Raw genomic sequence first — 20,031 nt, 5'->3', positions numbered from 1 at the left:
CTGATAATGACTGTAACTACAGTAACAGGGCTGTCTCTACTCCTGATAATGACTATAATTACAGTAACAGGGCTGTCTCTACTCCTGATAATGACTAATTACAGTAACAGTGCTGTCTCTACTCCTGATAATGACTAATTACAGTAACAGTGCTGTCTCTACTACTGATAATGACCATAACTACCGTAAAGGGGCTGGCTCTACCCCTGATAATGACTATAACGACAGTAACAGGGGCTGTCTCCTCTCGTCTAGTGGTCAGTCCAGCCTTCAGTGACTACGTCTCCGACAGCAAAGACTATGACATCACATTGAAGCCAAAGTTTGAAAGCGCAGGGATGTTTTTGTTTGCAAGAACTCAACCAGAGAATGTCTCAATTCTTGTCTGTTTTGTCCAGACAATCCATTGTGAATTTTCCATAGTTACAAAATAGTTTCCGGTGATGAAATAGTGTTGAAAGCCAGCTTCTGCAAATACCCTTCTTTCTTAACTTTCTTTGTTCATCCACTCCACAAGTGATTTTTCCAACAATTGTTTACAGACAGATTATTTCACTTATAATTCACTGTATCACAAATCCAGTACGTCAGAAGTGTACATACACTAAGTTGACTGTGACTTTAAACAGCTTGGAAAATTCCATAAAATTATGTCATGGCTTTAGAAGCTTCTGATAGGCTAACTGACATCATTTGAGTCAATTGGAGGTGTACCTGGGGATGTATTTCAAGGTCTACCTTCAAACGCAGTGCCTCTTTGCTTGACATCATGGGAAAATCAAAAGAAATTAGCCAAGACCTCAGAAAAAAATTGTTAATCCTTGGTAGCAATTTCTAAACGCCTGAAGATGCCACGTTCATCAATACAAACAATAGTATGCAAGTATAAACACCATGGGACCACGCAGCCGTCATACCGCTCAGGATGGAGACGTGTTCTGTCTCCTACAGATGAACGTACTTTGGTGCGAGAAGTGCAAATCAATCCCAGAACAACAGCAAAGGACCTTGTGAAGATGCTGGAGGAAACACCTACAAAATAATCTATATACACAGTAAAACGAGTCCTATATCGACATAACCTGAAAGGCCGCTCAGCAAGGAAGAAGCCACTGCACCAAAACCGCCATAAAAAAGACAGACTATGGTTTGCAACTGCACATGGGGACAAAGATCATACTTTTTGGAGATGGTGTGATGAAACAAAAATAGAACTGTTTGGCAATAATGACCATTGTTATGTTTGGAGAAAAAAGAGGGAGGCTAGCAAGCCAAAGACACCATCCCAACTGTGAAGCACAGGGGTGGCAGCATCATGTTGTGGGGGTGCTTTGCTGCAGAAGGGACTGGTGCACTTCACAAAATAGATGGCATCATGAGGAAGGGAAATTATGAGGATATATTGAAGCAACATCTCAAGACTTTAGTCAGGAAGTTGTGTGATGAAACAAAAATAGAACTGTTTGGCAATAATGACCATTGTTATGTTTGGAGAAAAAAGGGGGAGGCTAGCAAGCCAAAGAACACCATCCCAACCGTGAAGCACGGGGGTGGCAGCATCATGTTGTGGGGGTGCTTTGCTGCAGAAGGGACTGGTGCACTTCACAAAATAGATGGCATCATGAGGAAGGGAAATTATGAGGATATATTGAAGCAACATCTCAAGACTTTAGTCAGGAAGTTAAAGCTTGGTCGCAAATGGATCTTCCAAATGGACAATGACCCCAAGCATACTTCCAAAGTTGTGGCAAAATGGCTTAAGGACAACAAAGTCAAGGTATTGGAGTGGCCATCACAAAGCCTTACCTCAAACCTTTAGAACATTTGTGGGCAGAACTGAAAAAGCATGTGCGAGCAAGGAGGCCTACAAACCTGACTCCGTTACACCAGCTCTGTCAGGAGGAATGGGACAAAATTCACCCAACTTAATGTGGGACGCTTGTGGAAGGCTACCCGAAATGTTTGACTCAAGTTAAAGAATTTCAAGGCAATGCTACCAAATACTAATTGAGTGAATGTAAACTTATGACCCACTGGGAACGTGATGAAAGAAATTAAAGCTGAAATAAATCATTCTCTCTACTATTATTCTGACATTTCACATTAAAATAAAGTGGTGATCCTAACTGTCCTAAGACAGGGAATTTTTACTAGGATTAAATGTCAGGAATTGTGAAAAACTGAGTTTAAATGAATTTGGCTAAGGTGTATGTAAACTTACATTTTACATTTTTACATTTTAGTCATTTAGCAGACGCTCTTATCCAGAGCGACTTACAGTAGTGAATGCATACATTTCTTTTTTTTTTTTTTTTTGTGCTGGCCCCCCGTGGGAATCGAACCCACAACCCTGGCGTTGCACACACCATGCTCTACCAACTGAGCTACAGGGAAGGCTGTACTTCCGACTTCAACTCTATGCCCATTTTTAAATTACATATTTTTTGTTGCACCTTTTTTGGCCTTCTTTTCGTCTGGGTTCTGATGTGAGTTGTGAGGTATCAAGCCTCCCACACTTTAGTGGGAAAGAGATGGAGATCCCACGTCTGACACCAAGTTATTCTTCAACAAAACTGTGCTCATGGTCATCCATAGTGTTGATCAGAGCAGTGAAGGGAGATACTACTGTCATGTCAGACAGAATGGAACTCTGTTAAATAGTATTTCTAATGCTGTCAGAACTGAGGAAGGTACAAAATGGATTCTTATCTAACTGAACTATAAACATTTAGGTGAAGTCAGAAAATTGTCCTCCTGATCATTAGTTATTAACAATCAATAATATTGGTCTCATTTTAAATGTTGAAGGCATTTGTTACATTTACAATAAGATGCAGTAGTAATGGCCAGAAGACTTTGGATTTAAATGAAATGAAACCTTCCCCTCTGACTGAACACAGCTTTGGTTTTCCCCACAGTATTGTCCAATGGCAATCTCACGTGGTGACACTGCTTTGTAGGAGAGTACACCCACGGTCATGGGGATTCCCCCCACGGCCATGTGCAGTACACCCACGGTCATGTGGAGAACACCCACGGCCATGTGGATTCCCCGCACGGCCATGCAGAGTACACCCACAGTCGTACAGAGTTCACTCACGGTCATGCAGAGTACACCCACGGTCATGCAGAGTACACCCATGTTCATGCATCGTGGTCTTGGACACAACTATCTACAGCAAGAGTTTCCAGTCGTGACATCTAAAATATACGGATCCAACAAGACGTTTAATGAGGGCTTTTCATATAGGGACTTCAATGGCCACTTCTTCGCTCTTTACATCTCACCAGTGGAGTTGGAACATGGTGGGAAGTTCATCTTCCATTTTAAAACCTCCTAGTCTCCTCTATTAATGTGGTAAACATAAAGGAGGTTCATCTCCTATTTTAAAACCTCCTAGTCGCCTCTATTAATGTGGTAAACAAAAAGGAGTTTCATCTTCCATTTTAAAAACCTCCTAGTTGTCTCTATTAACCTGTTGGGGCTAGGGGGCAGTATTTGCACGGCCGGATAAAAAACGTACCCGATTTAATCTGGTTACTATATAATTATTGGCTTTGGATAGAAAACACCCTAAAGTTTCTAAAACTGTTTGAATGGTGTCTGTGAGTATAACAGAACTCATTTGGCAGGCCAAAACCTGAGAAGATTCCTTACAGGAAGTGGACTGTCTGACCATTTCGTGCCCTCCTTGATCATCTCTAACAAATACAGGGGATCTCTGGCATGACGTGACACTTCCTACGGCTCCCATGGGCTCTCAGAAGGCGGGAAAAAGCTGAACGATTTAATTCCATCCCCAGGCTGAAACACATTAGCGCGTTTGGCAAGTGCTCTATCAGAGGGCCATTAGACTGAGGCTCGTGCATGAGGGGATAGCATGCTTTTACTTTCCCGGTCGGAATATTATTGCTTTTTTACGAGAAAAATTGCATAAAAATTGATTTTAAACAGCGGTTGACATGCTTCGAAGTACGGTAATGGAATATTTAGAATTTTTTGTCACGAAATGCGCCATGCTCGTAACCCTTATTTACCCTTTCGGATAGTGTCTTGAACGCACGAACAAAACGCCACTATTTGGATATAACAATGGATTATTTGGGACCAAACCAACATTTGTTATTGAAGTAGAAGTCCTAGGAGTGCATTCTGACGAAGACAGCAAAGGTAATACAATTTTTCTTATAGTAAATCTGACTTTGGTGAATGCTAAACTTGCTGGGTGTCTAAATAGCTAGCCCTGTGATGCCGGGCTATCTACTTAGAATATTGCAAAATGTGCTTTGATAAGCAATGACCGTTTGGAGAAGACTTACACATTGTATTCATTTATTGAGTTAATGCTAAATGATAGGAAACATTTAACGTGTGTGTGTGTGTGTGTGTGTGTGTTAGAATAGGTTAGAGAAATATTAACAATTCTCGTACCATGTCTATGAGGATTTGCAGGAAACAATTGTGTTATATTACTCTGACCTTATAGACTAGACTGTGTTCCGAGAAGAGAAGTAAGTCAGGCACTGGGAAACCACAGGGGTTTCCTGTTCTGAGCTTGACCTGTCAGTTGCAGACATGTAGATATAAGAACCCGGTAAGACCGAAGGAGCTATCGAAGTTGAACATTGGGACAGAGTTCAATGAGCGGAGGGGCATTTATAAAGTGTATGTCATAACCAAACGTGTGAGGTATAAAAGGCTATGTACATTGTATGATATTTAAAGACCTTGTGAATAAACATTTTGACTATTGTAAGCTGGGACGCTTACAGGATATATTGAAGCAACATCTCAAGACTTTAGTCAGGAAGTTGTGTGATGAAACAAAAATAGAACTGTTTGGTCATAATGACCATCGTCATGTTTGGAGGAAAAAGGGGGTGGCTTGCAAGCCAAAGAACACCATCCCAACCGTGAAGCACAGGGGTGGCAGCATCATGTTGTGGGGGTGCTTTGCTGCAGGAGAAACTGGTGCACTTCACAAAATAGATGGCATCACGAGGAAGGGAAATTATGTGGATATATTGAAGCAACATCTCAAGACATCAAACAGGAAGTTAAAGCTTGGTTGCAAATGGGTCTTCCAAATGAACAATGACCCCAAGCATACTTCCAAAGTTGTGGCAAAATGGCTTAAGGACAACAAAGTAAAGTTATTGGAGTGGCCATCACAAAGCCTTACCTCAAACTTATAGAACATTTGTGGGCAGAACTGAAAAAGTGTGTGCGAGCAAGGAGGCCTGCAAACCTGACTCAGTTACACCAGCTCTGTCAGGAGGAATTGGACAAAATTCACCCAACTTAATGTGGGAAGCTACCTGAAATGTTTGACCCAAATTAAAGAATTTCAAGGCAATGCTACCAAATACTAATTGAGTGAATGTAAACTTATGACCCACTGGGAATGTGATGAAAGAAATTAAAGCTGAAATAAATAATTCTCTCTACTATTATTCTGACATTTCACATACTTAAAATAAAGTGATGATTCTAACTGTCCTAAAACAGGGAATTTTTACTAGGATTAAATGTCAGGAATTGTGAAACTGAGTTTAAATGAATTTGACTAAGGCTTATGTAAACTTCCGACTTCAACTCTATGCCCATTTTTAAATTACATATTTTTTTGTTGCACCTTTTTTTGGCTTTCTTTTTGTCTGTGTTCTGATGTGAGTTATGAGGTGTCCAGCCTACCAAAAGGGCCAAACCTTACTGGGAAAGAGATGGAGATCCCACGTCTGACACCAAGTTATTCTACAACAACACTGTGCTCATGGTCATCCATAGTGTTGAGCAGTGAAGGGAGATACTACTGTCATCTCAGACAGAATGGAACACTGTTAAATAGTATTTCTAATGCTGTCAGAACTGAGGAAGGTACTGTCACTACGTTGCCCTCTTTGGGTACAGCGAGCACAGTTGACCCCCTCCCCCTGCACCTCCCCCTGCACTTCTTCTCCATCTCCCTCTGTCTCCTACACCCAGGCTGCTGTGGTCAGAAGGGGTCGTAAATTCCGAAGAAAATGTCCCACCTCATGGCCACAGTATATAGAGACAGAGTGTTTTCATGGAGAGACAAAGGAATTCTTCCACCTCACAGGACGGGAGAATCGAACGACATTTATGTTCTGGAGAAGGTATAAAAGATCGGTGAAGAATCCAGATACGAACTGGTCCATTTGGTACAATTTTGTGAAACTCATGAGAGACAATATGGCCATATTACCATAATAATGTTTATATACTAGTCACAGCTATGAGACTTACATCTAAATGGTTGTATAAAATTAATGAATAAGGATAAAGCTATTTCGAATATGTTGGGATGCTTGTAAGATGTTAACCTGTTGGGGGTAGGGGGCAGTATTGACACGGCCGGATAAAAAACATACCCGATTTAATCTGGTTACTACTCCTGCCCAGTAACTAGAATATGCATATAATTATTGGCTTTGGATAGAAAACACCCTAAAGTTTCTAAAACTGTTTGAATGGTGTCTGTGAGTATAACAGAACTCATATGGCAGGCAAAAACCTGAGAGGATTCTAAACAGGAAGTGGCCTGTCTGACAAGTTGTTGTTCATCTTGGCTCTTTTTATTGAAGACTGAGGATCTTTGCTGTAACGTGACACTTCCTACGGCTCCCATAGGCTCTCAGAGCCCGGGAAAAAGCTGAATGATATCGAGGCAGCCCCAGGCTGAAACACATTATCGCTTTTGGCAAGTGGCCGATCAGAGGACAATGGGCTTAGGCGCGTGCCCGAGTCGACCCCATGCTTTATTTTCTTTCGTCTGTTTACCTATATGCAGATTCCCGGTCGGAATATTATCGCTTTTTTACGAGAAAAATGGCATAAAAATTGATTTTTAAACAGCGGTTGACATGCTTCGAAGTACGGTAATGGAATATTTAGATTTTTTTTTGTCACGAAATGCGCCATGCTCGTCACCTTTCTTTACCCTTTCGGATAGTGTCTTGAATGCACGAACAAAACGCCGCTATTTGGATATAACAATGGATTATTTGGGACCAAACCAACATTTGTTATTGAAGTAGAAGTCCTGGGAGTGCATTCTGACGAAGAACACCAAAGGTAATAACATTTTTCTTATAGTAAATCTGACTTTTGTGAGTGCTAAACTTGCTGGGTGTCTAAATAGCTAGCCCTGTGATGACGGGCTATCTACTGAGAATATTGCAAAATGTGCTTTCACCGAAAAGCTATTTTAAAATCGGACATATCGAGTGCATAGAGGAGTTCTGTATCTATAATTCTTAAAATAATTGTTATGATTTTTGTGAACGTTTATCGTGAGTAATTTAGTACATTTTTAGTAAATTCTCCGGAAGTTTGCGGGGGGTATGCTAGTTCTGAACGTCACATGCTAATGTAAAAAGCTGGTTTTTGATATAAATATGAACTTGATTGAACAAAACATGCATGTATTGTATAACATAATGTCCTAGGTGTGTCATCTGATGAAGATCATCAAAGGTTAGTGCTGCATTTAGCTGTCTTCTGGGTTTTTGTGACATTATATGCTAGCTTGAAAAATGGGTGTCTGATTATTTCTGGCTGGGTACTCTGCTGACATAATCTAATGTTTTGTTTTCGTTGTAAAGCCTTTTTGAAATCGGACAGTGTGGTTAGATTAACGAGAGTCTTGTCTTTAAAATGGTGTAAAATAGTCATATGTTTGAGAAATTGAAGTAATAGCATTTCTGAGGTATTTGAATAACGCGCCACGGGATTCCACTGGCTGTTACGTAGGTGGGACGAAATCGTCCCACTGGCCCTAGAGAAGTTAATGTGAGAAAATTGTATTTTCTGTTTTAAAGTTTTACCAAGTCATCGGCACGCCCCTATGAACAGACGAGACCTGGCGCCATAAGACAGCCTTTTTCTGTCATTCCGAATAAAACCCCCACCCAAGATTTCTATCACCAGACAAGGCCTCCACTCCATTACAAGTTGGCTAATAGGTTTGACCATGCATCCCTCTACTGAACTTTAACCATACCACGTGGTTAAACTATTAGACTATCGATACAGAATAAGATCAAGTCTTTGATATTAATTACTAGTCTGCAGCTAGGAATTCGGTATCATTGAATACGACAACCGCTGGAAACATCCATTCTATAACGACATTAATGAATGTCGCTTTGAAAGACCCATTCTAACCAAGAGAGAGGGGGAGAGAGAACTCTCCAACAGAACGACCTTTCCAACAAAGATCCCGACGACACACTGAGCGTAAATATATATATTGATTGCAATTGTTCCCGAATGAGTGAGGGTTCATGTGCAAAGGATTAGCATTTCAATTCTTAATATTTATCAACTCTGTAGTGCTTTCTCAGCTGACCCCACCCCCCTTTTGTGTAACAAGCTGCCATGCCGGTTTAGCCCACTAGGGCACATTCTCCTATCATTTCCTTGTAACCATATCTGTTTGATTATGCATTTCTGTGAATTATTTAGTTTAGTAAATAAATGATTTTAAGACAATTGATGTATGGATGACTCATAGTGAAGACTGGGTTCGTGCTGATAACCAACAATTTACGACATTTGGAATGAGACTGACCAAGGTAAAGAATACGTCATTAAATCAGAAGATTCAGAGATCAGATATTTTGATATCTGAAAGTTATATTAGGAAAATTATAACTTTGTAATCTGAATATTTTCCTTGGTGCCCCGACCTCCTAGTTAATTACAGTTACACGATTAATCAGTTTAATCGCATAATAATAATTACAGAGAGTTATTTGATAAACATGTCTTCAGTTTAATGATGCCAAAGACACGACAGTACACTATAAGCATTTAGGTGAAATCAGAATATTGTCCTCCTGATCATTAATTATTAACAATCAATAATATTGGTCTCATTTTAAATGTTGAAGGCATTTGTTACATTTACAATAAGATGCACTAGTAATGGCCAGAAGACTTTGGATTTAAATGAAATGAAACCTTCCCCTCTGACTGAACACAGCTTTGGTTTCCCCACAATATTGTCCAATGGCAATCTCACATGGTGACATTGCTTTGTAGGAGAGTACATCTACGGTTGTGCGGAGTACACCCACGGCCGTGCAGAGTACACCCATGTTCATGCATCGTGGTCTTCGACACAACTATCTACAGCAAGAGTTTCCAGTCGTGACATCTAAAATATACGGATCCAACAAGACGTTTAATGAGGGCTTTTCATATAGGGACTTCAATGGCCACTTCTTCGCTCTTTACAAAGCGGTGATCTGGTGACCCTGTCCAGGCTGAGGATGAAGGGGAGGAGGGGGCTACTGGTCAAACAGGACATCCTGATAGTCACCCCAACAGGACGCTCAGTGTGAAACCCCCCCCAGCCTCTGTATGGACCAGCTGCACTGGCAGTGTGTGGTGTTCAGAGGGCTTGCTCAGAGCGACAGCCTCCCTGACCTCACAATGCCCACACAGACAACAGTGTCTTCAATGACAGGTAACAACTTGTGATTTTATAGACTCTGCGATCTGTACCCATATGTTCCAAACCCAGCATAATCTAAAAATATTGTTCAGCACGGGACCTCTGCATAGGCTTATTGTAACAAAGGAAAGAGGTCATCATTTGTACTTGAGAAGATTTCTTGTAGAATATAATCTAACAGAGAATCTCTGTTTCTTAGAGACGGGCACAGCGACGGTGGTCAGAGGGGAGATTATGGGGGGTGCCACCCTAGTAATACCCTTTGGTCTTCGACAGCAGAACCAGTAAGGAAACACTCCCTCTTGGATACTCTCCATAGAAAAGAATAGAGGCATCCAACCTAATCCCAAATAAATGGAAAAGACACTGCAGGTACCATCTAAAATGACTGAATTAGACAGTGCATATCTTTCTCATTCATTTGGGACAGAGGCATATATCTAGCCTACACGTGGATTCATCTCCACATTGGTCTTCAAACAACTGACACACTTAGATTTGTGAATTGTCACTTTAATACATGGATGTACAGAAAGTATTACTATTACAATTTTTTTTTAACAATACAAAACATCCACATGCAAATGACAGCATTCAGATGCTCACCAACATCCACAACATCACCGCTGGCCAGATCCACCTGTTCACACCCCCATCACCAACATCCACAACATCACCGCTGGCCAGAACCACCTGTTCACACCCCCATCACCAACATCTACAACATCACCGCTGGCCAGAACCACCTGTTCACACCCCCATCACCAACATCTACAACATCACCGCTGGCCAGATCCACCTGTTTACACCCCCATCACCGACATCCACATCACCGCTGGCCAGAACCACCTGTTCACACCCCCATCACCGACATCCACAACATCACCGCTGGCCAGATCCACCTGTTCACACCCCCATCACCGACATCCACAACATCACCGCTGGCCAGAACCACCTGTTCACACCCCCATCACCAACATCCACAACATCACCGCTGGCCAGAACCACCTGTTCACACCCCCATCACCAACATCCACAACATCACCGCTGGCCAGAACCACCTGTTCACACCCCCATCAGCAACATCCACATCACCACTGGCCAGATCCACCTGTTCACACCCCCATCACCAACATCTACAACATCACCGCTGGCCAGATCCACCTGTTCACACCCCATCACCAACATCCACAACATCACCGCTGGCCAGATCCACCTGTTCCCACCCCCATCACCAACATCCACAACATCACCGCTGGCCAGATCCACCTGTTCACACCCCCATCACCAACATCCACATCACCGCTGGCCAGAACCACCTGTTCACACCCCCATCACCGACATCCACAACATCACCGCTGGCCAGAACCACCTGTTCACACCCCCATCAACGACATCCACAACATCACCGCTGGCCAGAACCACCTGTTCACACCCCTATCAACGACATCCACAACATCACCGCTGGCCAGAACCACCTGTTCACACCCCCATCAACGACATCCACAACATCACCGCTGGCCAGATCCACCTGTTCACACCCCCATCACCGACATCCACAACATCACCGCTGGCCAGATCCACCTTTTCACACCCCCATCAACGACATCCACAACATCACCGCTGGCCAGAACCACCTGTTCACACCCCCATCACCAACATCCACAACATCACCGCTGGCCAGATCCACCTGTTCACACCCCCATCTTCAACATCCACAACATCACCGCTGCCCAAATGAAACCTGTTCACACCCCCATCACCAACATCTACAACATCCCCGCTGGCCAGATCCACCTGTTCACACCCCCATCACCAACATCCACAACATCACCGCTGGCCAGAACCACCTGTTCACACCCCCATCACCGACATCCACAACATCACCGCTGGCCAGATCCACCTGTTCACACCCCCATCACCAACATCTACAACATCCCCGCTGGCCAGATCCACCTGTTCACACCCCCATCACCAACATCCACAACATCACCGCTGGCCAGATCCACCTGTTCACACCCCCATCTTCAACATCCACAACATCACCGCTGCCCAAATCAAACCTGTTCACACCCCCATCTCCAGCGCCCATATCACACTTCCTGGCCAGATCCACCTGTTCACACCCTCATCACCAACATCCACAACATCACCACTGGCCAGATCCTTTTGTAAGGATACTGGCCATAATGTAGCAAGTTTAGTGTTCTGTTTTCAGCTTCTGTTCTACCCCTTAACCCCAGCCCGACATACAGTATAGGGTCATGAAGTACCCAAGGATGTTGATAAAATAATTATGTTTAAAGATAAATTATTAAATAATTCTACCCTGAAACCTAACTATTAGTGATATAGTTTATGTAGCATGTATAATGAGTCATTAAATTGTTAAACATAAAGTTCTAACGAGGTTGGACTAGGATAAGAGAGGAATGTGTGTGTTTAAGAAAACACCGAGAACCATTAACCTATGTTTGACCCGACCTAGCTAGAACTCTGAGAGTAGATGATATGAGAGGGAGTAATTGTCACGGGTGTCGTAGGGTAAAGACCAAGACGCAGCGGGAAAATATATACTCATCTTCTTTTTATTTGGTGAAGAAGGAAAACACAATAAATGTATACAAAACAAAACAAAACAAACTGGACAGTCTTGTCAGGCACACAGCTAAACAAGCACAATCTCCCACAAAAAAACCCATGAAAAACAAACTTCTAATTATAGGTCCCTCAATCAGAGGCAACAATAACCAGCTGCCACCAATTGAAGGTCCAACCCCAATTAACTACACATAGAAATACAAAAGACTAGATAGAACATAGATATACACGTTTGTATATTTTCTAACAAACCCCAGACCACATAAACCAAACACCCATCTTCCTAAATACATAGCCCAAACCACATAAAACAAACACCCCCTGCCACGTCCTGACCAAACTACAATAACAAATAACACCTATACTGGTCAGGACATGACAGTAACCCTCAAGGTTTCCCTAATCTCGGAGGAATGGAACTGTCGGCTAGGTAGTGATATACATTGTTGAGAACTCTGGAGAAGGAGATAACTCTCCTAAAAGTTTGTGTGTATGTGTGTGCGTAAAGAAGGAGCCTGGTATAAAATAGAGGTCTTTGTATATGAACTGGAGAGTGCCCTCGTGAATAAACATTTTGACTATTGTAAGCTGGGAATTCTGTCTTATTTAATTCTGTTTTATTTAAACCAGAACTTTACAAACTCTAGGTTGCAGACTGAGTAGATTATTTGAAGTTTATGAAAATTATATATCGGATGTGCAGTCAGTTTATTTTGCATTACATAATCGGTAGTTTTGTTTTTACTTCCTCTTTTCTTCAGTCATTTCCTGTAGAAACTTAACAGGGCCCTAAGTAATGATGTGAGTTTGCTACTGAGCAAAGAGGGGAACAGAACAGGTAACTACAGTAACATGGGGAAGGACAGAGGCTCTATGAGTGTGACATTGTTGTGGATCCTGGTATGGATATCAGCATACGGTCAAGGATTCTCAGCTGAAGGTGAGTAGCGGGTTTCTGGTTGAATTATCAAGATCATTTTTGAGTGTAAAATAAAACCTCTCCATTTAGAGTTTGGCATACAAGTACAATGATAAAGCTATCGAGGAGTCATTCGAGAAAGAAGGGGGGGGGGGGTTCTGCTGTAGCCTTTAATAGAGAAAGGTGAATTATATTATATAGATATTTTGTTGCTTTTTATTGTATCATTTTGACACATTTCTGCTCTCCACAGTATTGTCTAAGAATATATTTTTCATTGCCAAGCCCAGAGAAAAAGTCACTGTCCCAGTTTCCCCTGTGGTTCTACAAGGGACAGAGCACCAGTACCAATGGATATGGACCTCACATGACGGCAGACACTCAAACACCACAATAGCCAATATCATTTCATCCACTTGGGAATCTGTATCGAACACTTTGGGTTTTTCAAAAGGCAGTGGATATGGTCTTTCCATGTGGGCAAACTTTGGAAATGCTGGAGAGTTTGTGTTCATGCAAACCAAACCAGCTTCAGTTATTGTGATGAGGTTTCAGGTGTTTGCTTTCAAAGGTATTGTGTTTCAAAATGTTTATTGTCACTTTTTCAATATCAGAATTGGAGTCAAACATAAGCATGTTCCTTTTGTATTTGATATCACTAAAAACATGTACTGGATATGCCAACAAGGATGTTTGATTTGTAAATGTTAACCAATTATTTTGTTTGCAGTTACACCAAATGAATGGCCTTCATTTCGTCTTGGATCTGATGTGAGTTTTAGTTGTGAGCTGTCCAGCCTACCAGAAGGGACCACACTTCAGTGGGAAAGAGAAGGAGATCCCACTTCTAACACCACGTTGTTTTACAACAACACTGCCCACGTGGTCATCCATAGTGTTGATCAGAGCAGTAAGGGGAGATGCTACTGCACTCTCAGACAGAATGGAACACTGTTATATGGAGTTTATAATACCTTGAATGTTCAGACAAGTAAGTTAGCTAGATTCATGGATATTGTCAGTAATATATTAATTCATTAACAGTAACTGCAGGTTCACTCATCATGTGTAGATTAACTTGATTGTTGTAGATATTCTTCTTCATAGTATTTTCCCACAATGTTTATTTTTTCCAGGCACATTCAACATGCCAGTAACTTTGTTCAGAGAGAGCAGCATCAGCAGTGAGGTGGAGATGACGTGCAGGTCTTTATCCTTGTACAGAAAAGCCTCCTGGACCAAGAGCACATCTCCAGCGGAAGCACCTGCTACTCTGACATCAGATGATAGACTAGAAATTGACCGGTTCTCATCTCCCACGTTCAACTGTAAAGATTTTCCCCTGAGACTTTCACCAGTGGTATTTGAGGATGGAGGAGTGTTCAGATGTAATTTTAATAACAACCTTATGTCTTACGTTCAACTCACAACCATTCAAGGTAACTTTGCTTTTGTCTTTTAAAATGTTCAATGAGAGAGCAAACACTCTCTGCTCAAGTAACCTAATGTTGGTTCTCTGATTGTCAACCACAAAATGACATGTTTCATTGACCAGATATATACTAGGCCTACATTATTATTATTGTTATTATTACGGTATACTGTTCTTTCAGATGGGAAAGTTCAGTTCTGTTTTCTGTTCTCTGGCCCAGTCTCTGCATCTAGAGAGCCCCCTGGTGGCCAGTCGGTGGTACTGAAGTGTGAGGTGTCAGAGGTGAACGGTGACCCTGTGACCCTGGCCTGGCTGAGGATGGAGGGGAGGACGGGGGTAGTGGTAAAACAGGACATCCTTACAGAGAGTCAACCAAACTGGACACTCAGTGTGACCCTGCCCAGCCTCCATAGGGACCAGCTGGACTGGCGGTGTGTGGTGTTCAGAGAGGACATGCTCAGAGCGAGTGTTCCCCTCAGACTCCGTGGTGCTGGTGGAAGATCTGGGTTACCAGGCCTAGTGTTACCATCGCCTCTGAAAGGTTACTAATGACGATAGTCGATTATAGTAGGTCACAGTAGATCACATCCTCTGAATGAGTAGATTCAGTGAGACATCATGATCATCATAAACAATACCAAACAAGTAACCAAATCAATGTCTCTACATTGCTGATTGCCCCCCACTATACTGTGATGCCTTTGGAGTCATAGCAAAAGTTGTAGTAAGTCCTCAGCTGTCTCATTTTTAGCATGTTCTCTTCATACTCGGTTTCCAATAGATTACACTCTGCAGACTTCGATCATTGTGGCCAGTACGGCTTTGGTTGTTGCCGGGATACTGATTGGTGCTTGGTTGTTCTACCTGAAGAGGAAGACGACAGACCCAGGTAAAGACTGATAATGACTGTAACTACTGTAACAGGGCTGTCTCTACTCCTGATAATGACTGTAACTACAGTAACAGGGCTGTCTCTACTCTTGATAATGACTATAACTACAGTAACAGGGCTGTCTCTACTCCTGATAATGACTATAACTACAGTAACAGGGCTGTCTCTACTCCTGATAATGACTAACTACAGTAACAGGGCTGTCTCTACTCCTGATAATGACTATAACTACAGTAACAGGGCTGTCTCTACTCCTGATAATGACTAACTACAGTAACAGGGCTGTCTCTACTCCTGATAATGACTATAACTACAGTAACAGGGCTGTCTCTACTCCTGATAATGACTATAACTACAGTAACAGGGCTGTCTCTACTCCTGATAATGACTATAACTACAGTAACAGGGCTGTCTCTACTCCTGATAATGACTATAACTACAGTAACAGGGCTGTCTCTACTCCTGATAATGACTTAAACTACAGTAACAGGGCTGTCTCTACTCCTGATAATGACTAACTACAGTAACAGGGCTGTCTCCACTCCTGGTAATGACTATAACTACAGTAACAGGGCTGTCTCTACTCCTGATAATGACTAACTACAGTAACAGGGCTGTCTCTACTCCTGATAATGACTATAACTACAGTAACAGGGCTGTCTCTACTCCTGATAATGACTATAACTACAGTAACAGGGCTGTCTCTACTCCTGATAATGACTATAACTACAGTAACAGGGCTGTCTCTACTCCTGATAATGACTAACTACAGTAACAGGGCTGTCTCTACTCCTGATAATGACTATAACTACAGTAACAGGGCTGTCTCTACTCCTGATAATGACTATAACTACAGTAACAGGGCTGTCTCCACTCCTGATAATGACTATAACTACAGTAACAGGGCTGTCTCTACTCCTGATAATGACTAACTACAGTAACAGGGCTGTCTCTACTCCTGATAATGACTATAACTACAGTAGCAGGGCTGTCTGTACTTCTGACCAAACTTGTCGGGTTGCTACATCATAGGTTTATGCCAAAAATGGTGTACAAATATTTTTCTATGATCTCTTTTTTCAAAGCTGTGACATCCCTACCACTTATCCAGAAGAATGACACAGTCTATGGTAACATCACTGATCCACATGCAGACCAAGGTATCTCTTTCTTTACTTTGTACAATACATAAGAGATATCTTGTTTAACAGAGGTATGAGAGTGAGGCCTAAGGGTAGAGAAAGGAGGTTGAGATCATAGAATTACATATAAGAACTCTTAATAGGATCTCTGTGGTTGAGATGACTGTTTAACATTTAGGCACTTTGTATGTTTCAGAGAGCCAGGGGGGGCAAGATGGCAATGAGGAAGTTCATTACTCCGAAGTTGCATTCGGTGAACCCAGGCTTGGTGGTGAGTAGTGGGTTTGGAAATTTAGAATGTTTCTTAGAATGTAAATTGAAGCGTAACAATTGACATTTCTTGTCTTTTTCAGATCCCAACATCAGGGTCACATCAGGGTCAAATCAGGTAAGAATAGCACTTTATTCAAATGATTACTTAGCTGTTTAGTATGTTCTTTGTGATTAATATGAGTTAATGTCCATAGGTACAGGAAGAGGGTGCTGTGATCTATTCGACACTCAACATATAAAGACACCTGTCTTTCAGCAGGATAAAACTACTGTGTTAAAATGCAGGGATTATTTTCTGTTTATTTCTTATTGTGTTCATTAGTCTATTGTGGAGTTTTGTACCTGACTATGTCACAATGTAAAGGAAGGTTGTGCTTATTTCAATCCTGCTCACATGCCCACAGCTGACAGCACACAAGGAATATTCAAATCGGAAAGCAGCTGCACAAGATTAATCGTAATGCCCGTAGTAAATTTTGTCTTACTTGTGAAGGAACATCGATGAATTACACAATGTTCATGGGTCAATATGTTAAAATTCAAATAGCTCAAAATGTAAATGACTTAAAAACCTCAAACCAACTATAAATTGTAGAAGTTCATACATGCAGTTAAAGTCGGACATTTACATACTGTCATGACGTTGCCCTCTTTGGGTACAGCGAGCACTATCCCCCTCTCCCTCTCTATACTTCTTACACCAGGCTCTGTAAAAGAGGTCGTAAATTCCTGGAGGAGACCCTCTCCTCATTGCCAGACAGTATAGAGAGAGTGAGTTTTCATAGAGAGAACAAAGGAATTTACATTTACATTTAAGTCATTTATCAGACGCTCTTATCCAGAGCGACTTACAAATTGGTGCATTCACCTTATGATATCCAGTGGAACAACCACTTTACAATAGTGCTTCTAAATCTTTTAAGGGGGGGGGGGGGGGGGGGTTAGAAGGATTACTTTATCCTATCCTAGGTATTCCTTAAAGAGGTGGGGTTTCAGGTGTCTCCGGAAGGTGGTGATTGACTCTGCTGTCCTGGCGTCGTGAGGGAGCTTGTTCCACCATTGGGGTGCCAGAGCAGCGAACAGTTTTGACTGGGCTGAGCGGGAACTGTGCTTCCTCAGAGGTAGGGGGGCCAGCAGGCCAGAGGTGGATGAACGCAGTGCCCTTGTTTGGGTGTAGGGCCTGATCAGAGCCTGAAGGTATGGAGGTGCCGTTCCCTTCACAGCTCCGTAGGCAATCACCATGGTCTTGTAGCGGATGCGAGCTTCAACTGGAAGCCAGTGGAGAGAGCGGAGGAGTGGGGTGACGTGAGAGAACTTGGGAAGGTTGAACACCAGACGGGCTGCGGCGTTCTGGATGAGTTATAGGGGTTTAATGGCACAGGCAGGGAGCCCAGCCAACAGCGAGTTGCAGTAATCCAGACGGGAGATGACAAGTGCCTGGATTAGGACCTGCGCAGGGTCGTACTCTGCGAATGTTGTAGAGCATGAACCTACAGGATCGGGTCACCGCCTTGATGTTAGTGGAGAACGACAGGGTGTTGTCCAGGATCACGCCAAGGTTCTTAGCACTCTGGGAGGAGGACACAATGGAGTTGTCAACCGTGATGGCGAGATCATGGAACGGGCAGTCCTTCCCCGGGAGGAAGAGCAGCTCCGTCTTGCTGAGGTTCAGCTTGAGGTGGTGATCCGTCATCCACACTGATATGTCTGCCAGACATGCAGAGATGCGATTCGCCACCTGGTTATCAGAAGGGGGAAAGGAGAAGATTAATTGTGTGTCGTCTGCATTGCAATGATAGGAGAGACCATGTGAGGATATGACAGAGCCAAGTGACTTGGTGTATAGCGAGAATAGGAGAGGGCCTAGAACAGAGCCCTGGGGGACACCAGTGGTGAGAGCACGTGGTGCGGAGACAGATTCTCGCCACGCCACCTGGTAGGAGCGACCTGTCAGGTAGGACGCAATCCAAGCGTGGGCCGCGCCAGAGATGCCCAACTCGGAGAGGGTGGAGAGGAGGATCTGATGGTTCACAGTATCAAAGGCAGCAGATAGGTCTAGAAGGATGAGAGCAGAGGAGAGAGAGTTAGCTTTAGCAGTGCGGAGAGCCTCCGTGACACAGAGAAGAGCAGTCTCAGTTGAATGACCAGTCTTCTACCTCACAGAACTTGACAACCGAACAATATTCAGGTTCTGGAGAAGGTATAAAAGATCGGTGACGAATCCAGCTACGAACTGGTCCGTTTGGTACAATTTTGTGAAACTCATGAGACAATACCGCCACATTACCATAACCATGTTTATAGAAGAGTCTCAGTTATGTTATGAGGCTTACATCTAATGGTTGAATAAAATGAATGAATAAGGATGAAGCTATTTGTGACATGATGGGGTGCTATGTAATGATGTTAATGTGAGAGAATTGTATTTCTGTTTAAAGTTTCACTAAGTCATTGGCACGCCCCCAGGGGCAAAGACAGGACCTGGCGTCGTGAGACAGCCCTTCTCAATGTTCCGAATAAAACCCCCACCTGGGTTTTCTATCAGCAGACCAGCTTACCTCGATAACGAGAGGGCCAAGGTTTGAGACCGAGCTTACCTCAATTACGAGATGGCTAAAGGTTGCATTATTTCCCTCTATCTCTATCATTGAGGGAAATAAGGTTTAAGTAGATTGCTGAATCTTTGACATGAATGAATGTCACTCTGAACTATCCATTCTAACCACGACAGAGAGAGAGCGGACAAACTCTCCAACAGAAATGAACTTTCAACAGAGATCCCGACAACACTGAGCGTAAATATATATATATTGATTGCAATTGTTCCCGAATGAGTGAGCGTTCATGTGCAAAGGTTTAGCATTTCAATTGTTATAATTATCAACTCTGTAGTGCCTTCTCAGCTGACCCCCACTCCCCTTTTGTCTAACAAGCCGCCATACTGGTTTAGCCCACTAGAGCACATTCCTCTATCATTTCTTTGTAACCATATCTACTTTGTTTGTTTGTGTTATGCATTTCTGTGAATTACTTAGTTAGTAAATAAATGATTTTAAGACAATTGATGTATGGATGACTCATAGTGAAGACTGGGTTCGTGCAGATAACCAACAATTTATGACGTTTGGAATGAGACTAACGTGAGGTAAATAATAATTCATTAAATTCGAAGACTAATTGATCAGATATTAAAATATCTGAAAGTTATATTAGGAAACTTTGTAATCTGAATATTTTCCTTGGTGCCCCGACGTCCTAGTTAATTACAGTTACATGATTAATCAGTTTAA

General features: G+C 42.5%; 1 protein-coding gene across 3 annotated transcripts; it reads left to right on the top strand.

The window, feature by feature from the left end:
* The first annotated feature begins 12,858 nt into the window (after positions 1 to 12,858).
* On the top strand, positions 12,859 to 19,802 carry LOC106582388 (uncharacterized). Of its 3 annotated transcripts, none has more exons than XM_014165453.3 (10): positions 12,859 to 13,023; positions 13,334 to 13,573; positions 13,733 to 13,993; positions 14,139 to 14,441; positions 14,655 to 14,975; positions 15,216 to 15,323; positions 16,412 to 16,486; positions 16,665 to 16,739; positions 16,822 to 16,856; positions 16,936 to 19,802. In XM_014165453.3, the coding sequence occupies exons 1-10, from the start codon at positions 12,936 to 12,938 to the stop codon at positions 16,978 to 16,980; spliced, it is 1,551 nt and encodes a 516-aa protein (XP_014020928.1). In that variant the 5' UTR covers positions 12,859 to 12,935; the 3' UTR covers positions 16,981 to 19,802. The 3 variants fall into 3 exon arrangements, with proteins under 3 accessions (XP_014020928.1, XP_014020926.1, XP_014020929.1); XM_014165451.3 differs by having other exon boundaries at positions 12,860 to 13,023; positions 13,256 to 13,573; XM_014165454.3 differs by having other exon boundaries at positions 12,885 to 13,023; positions 13,288 to 13,573.
* The last annotated feature ends 229 nt before the right edge of the window (positions 19,803 to 20,031 follow it).

The sequence above is a fragment of the Salmo salar genome, chromosome 21 (genome assembly GCF_965601325.2).
Source record: "Salmo salar chromosome 21, fSalSal1, whole genome shotgun sequence".
NCBI classification, from domain to species: domain Eukaryota; kingdom Metazoa; phylum Chordata; class Actinopteri; order Salmoniformes; family Salmonidae; genus Salmo; species Salmo salar.
Note: the sequence above shows the minus strand (reverse complement) of the source record. Positions and strands in the feature narration are given on the sequence as shown.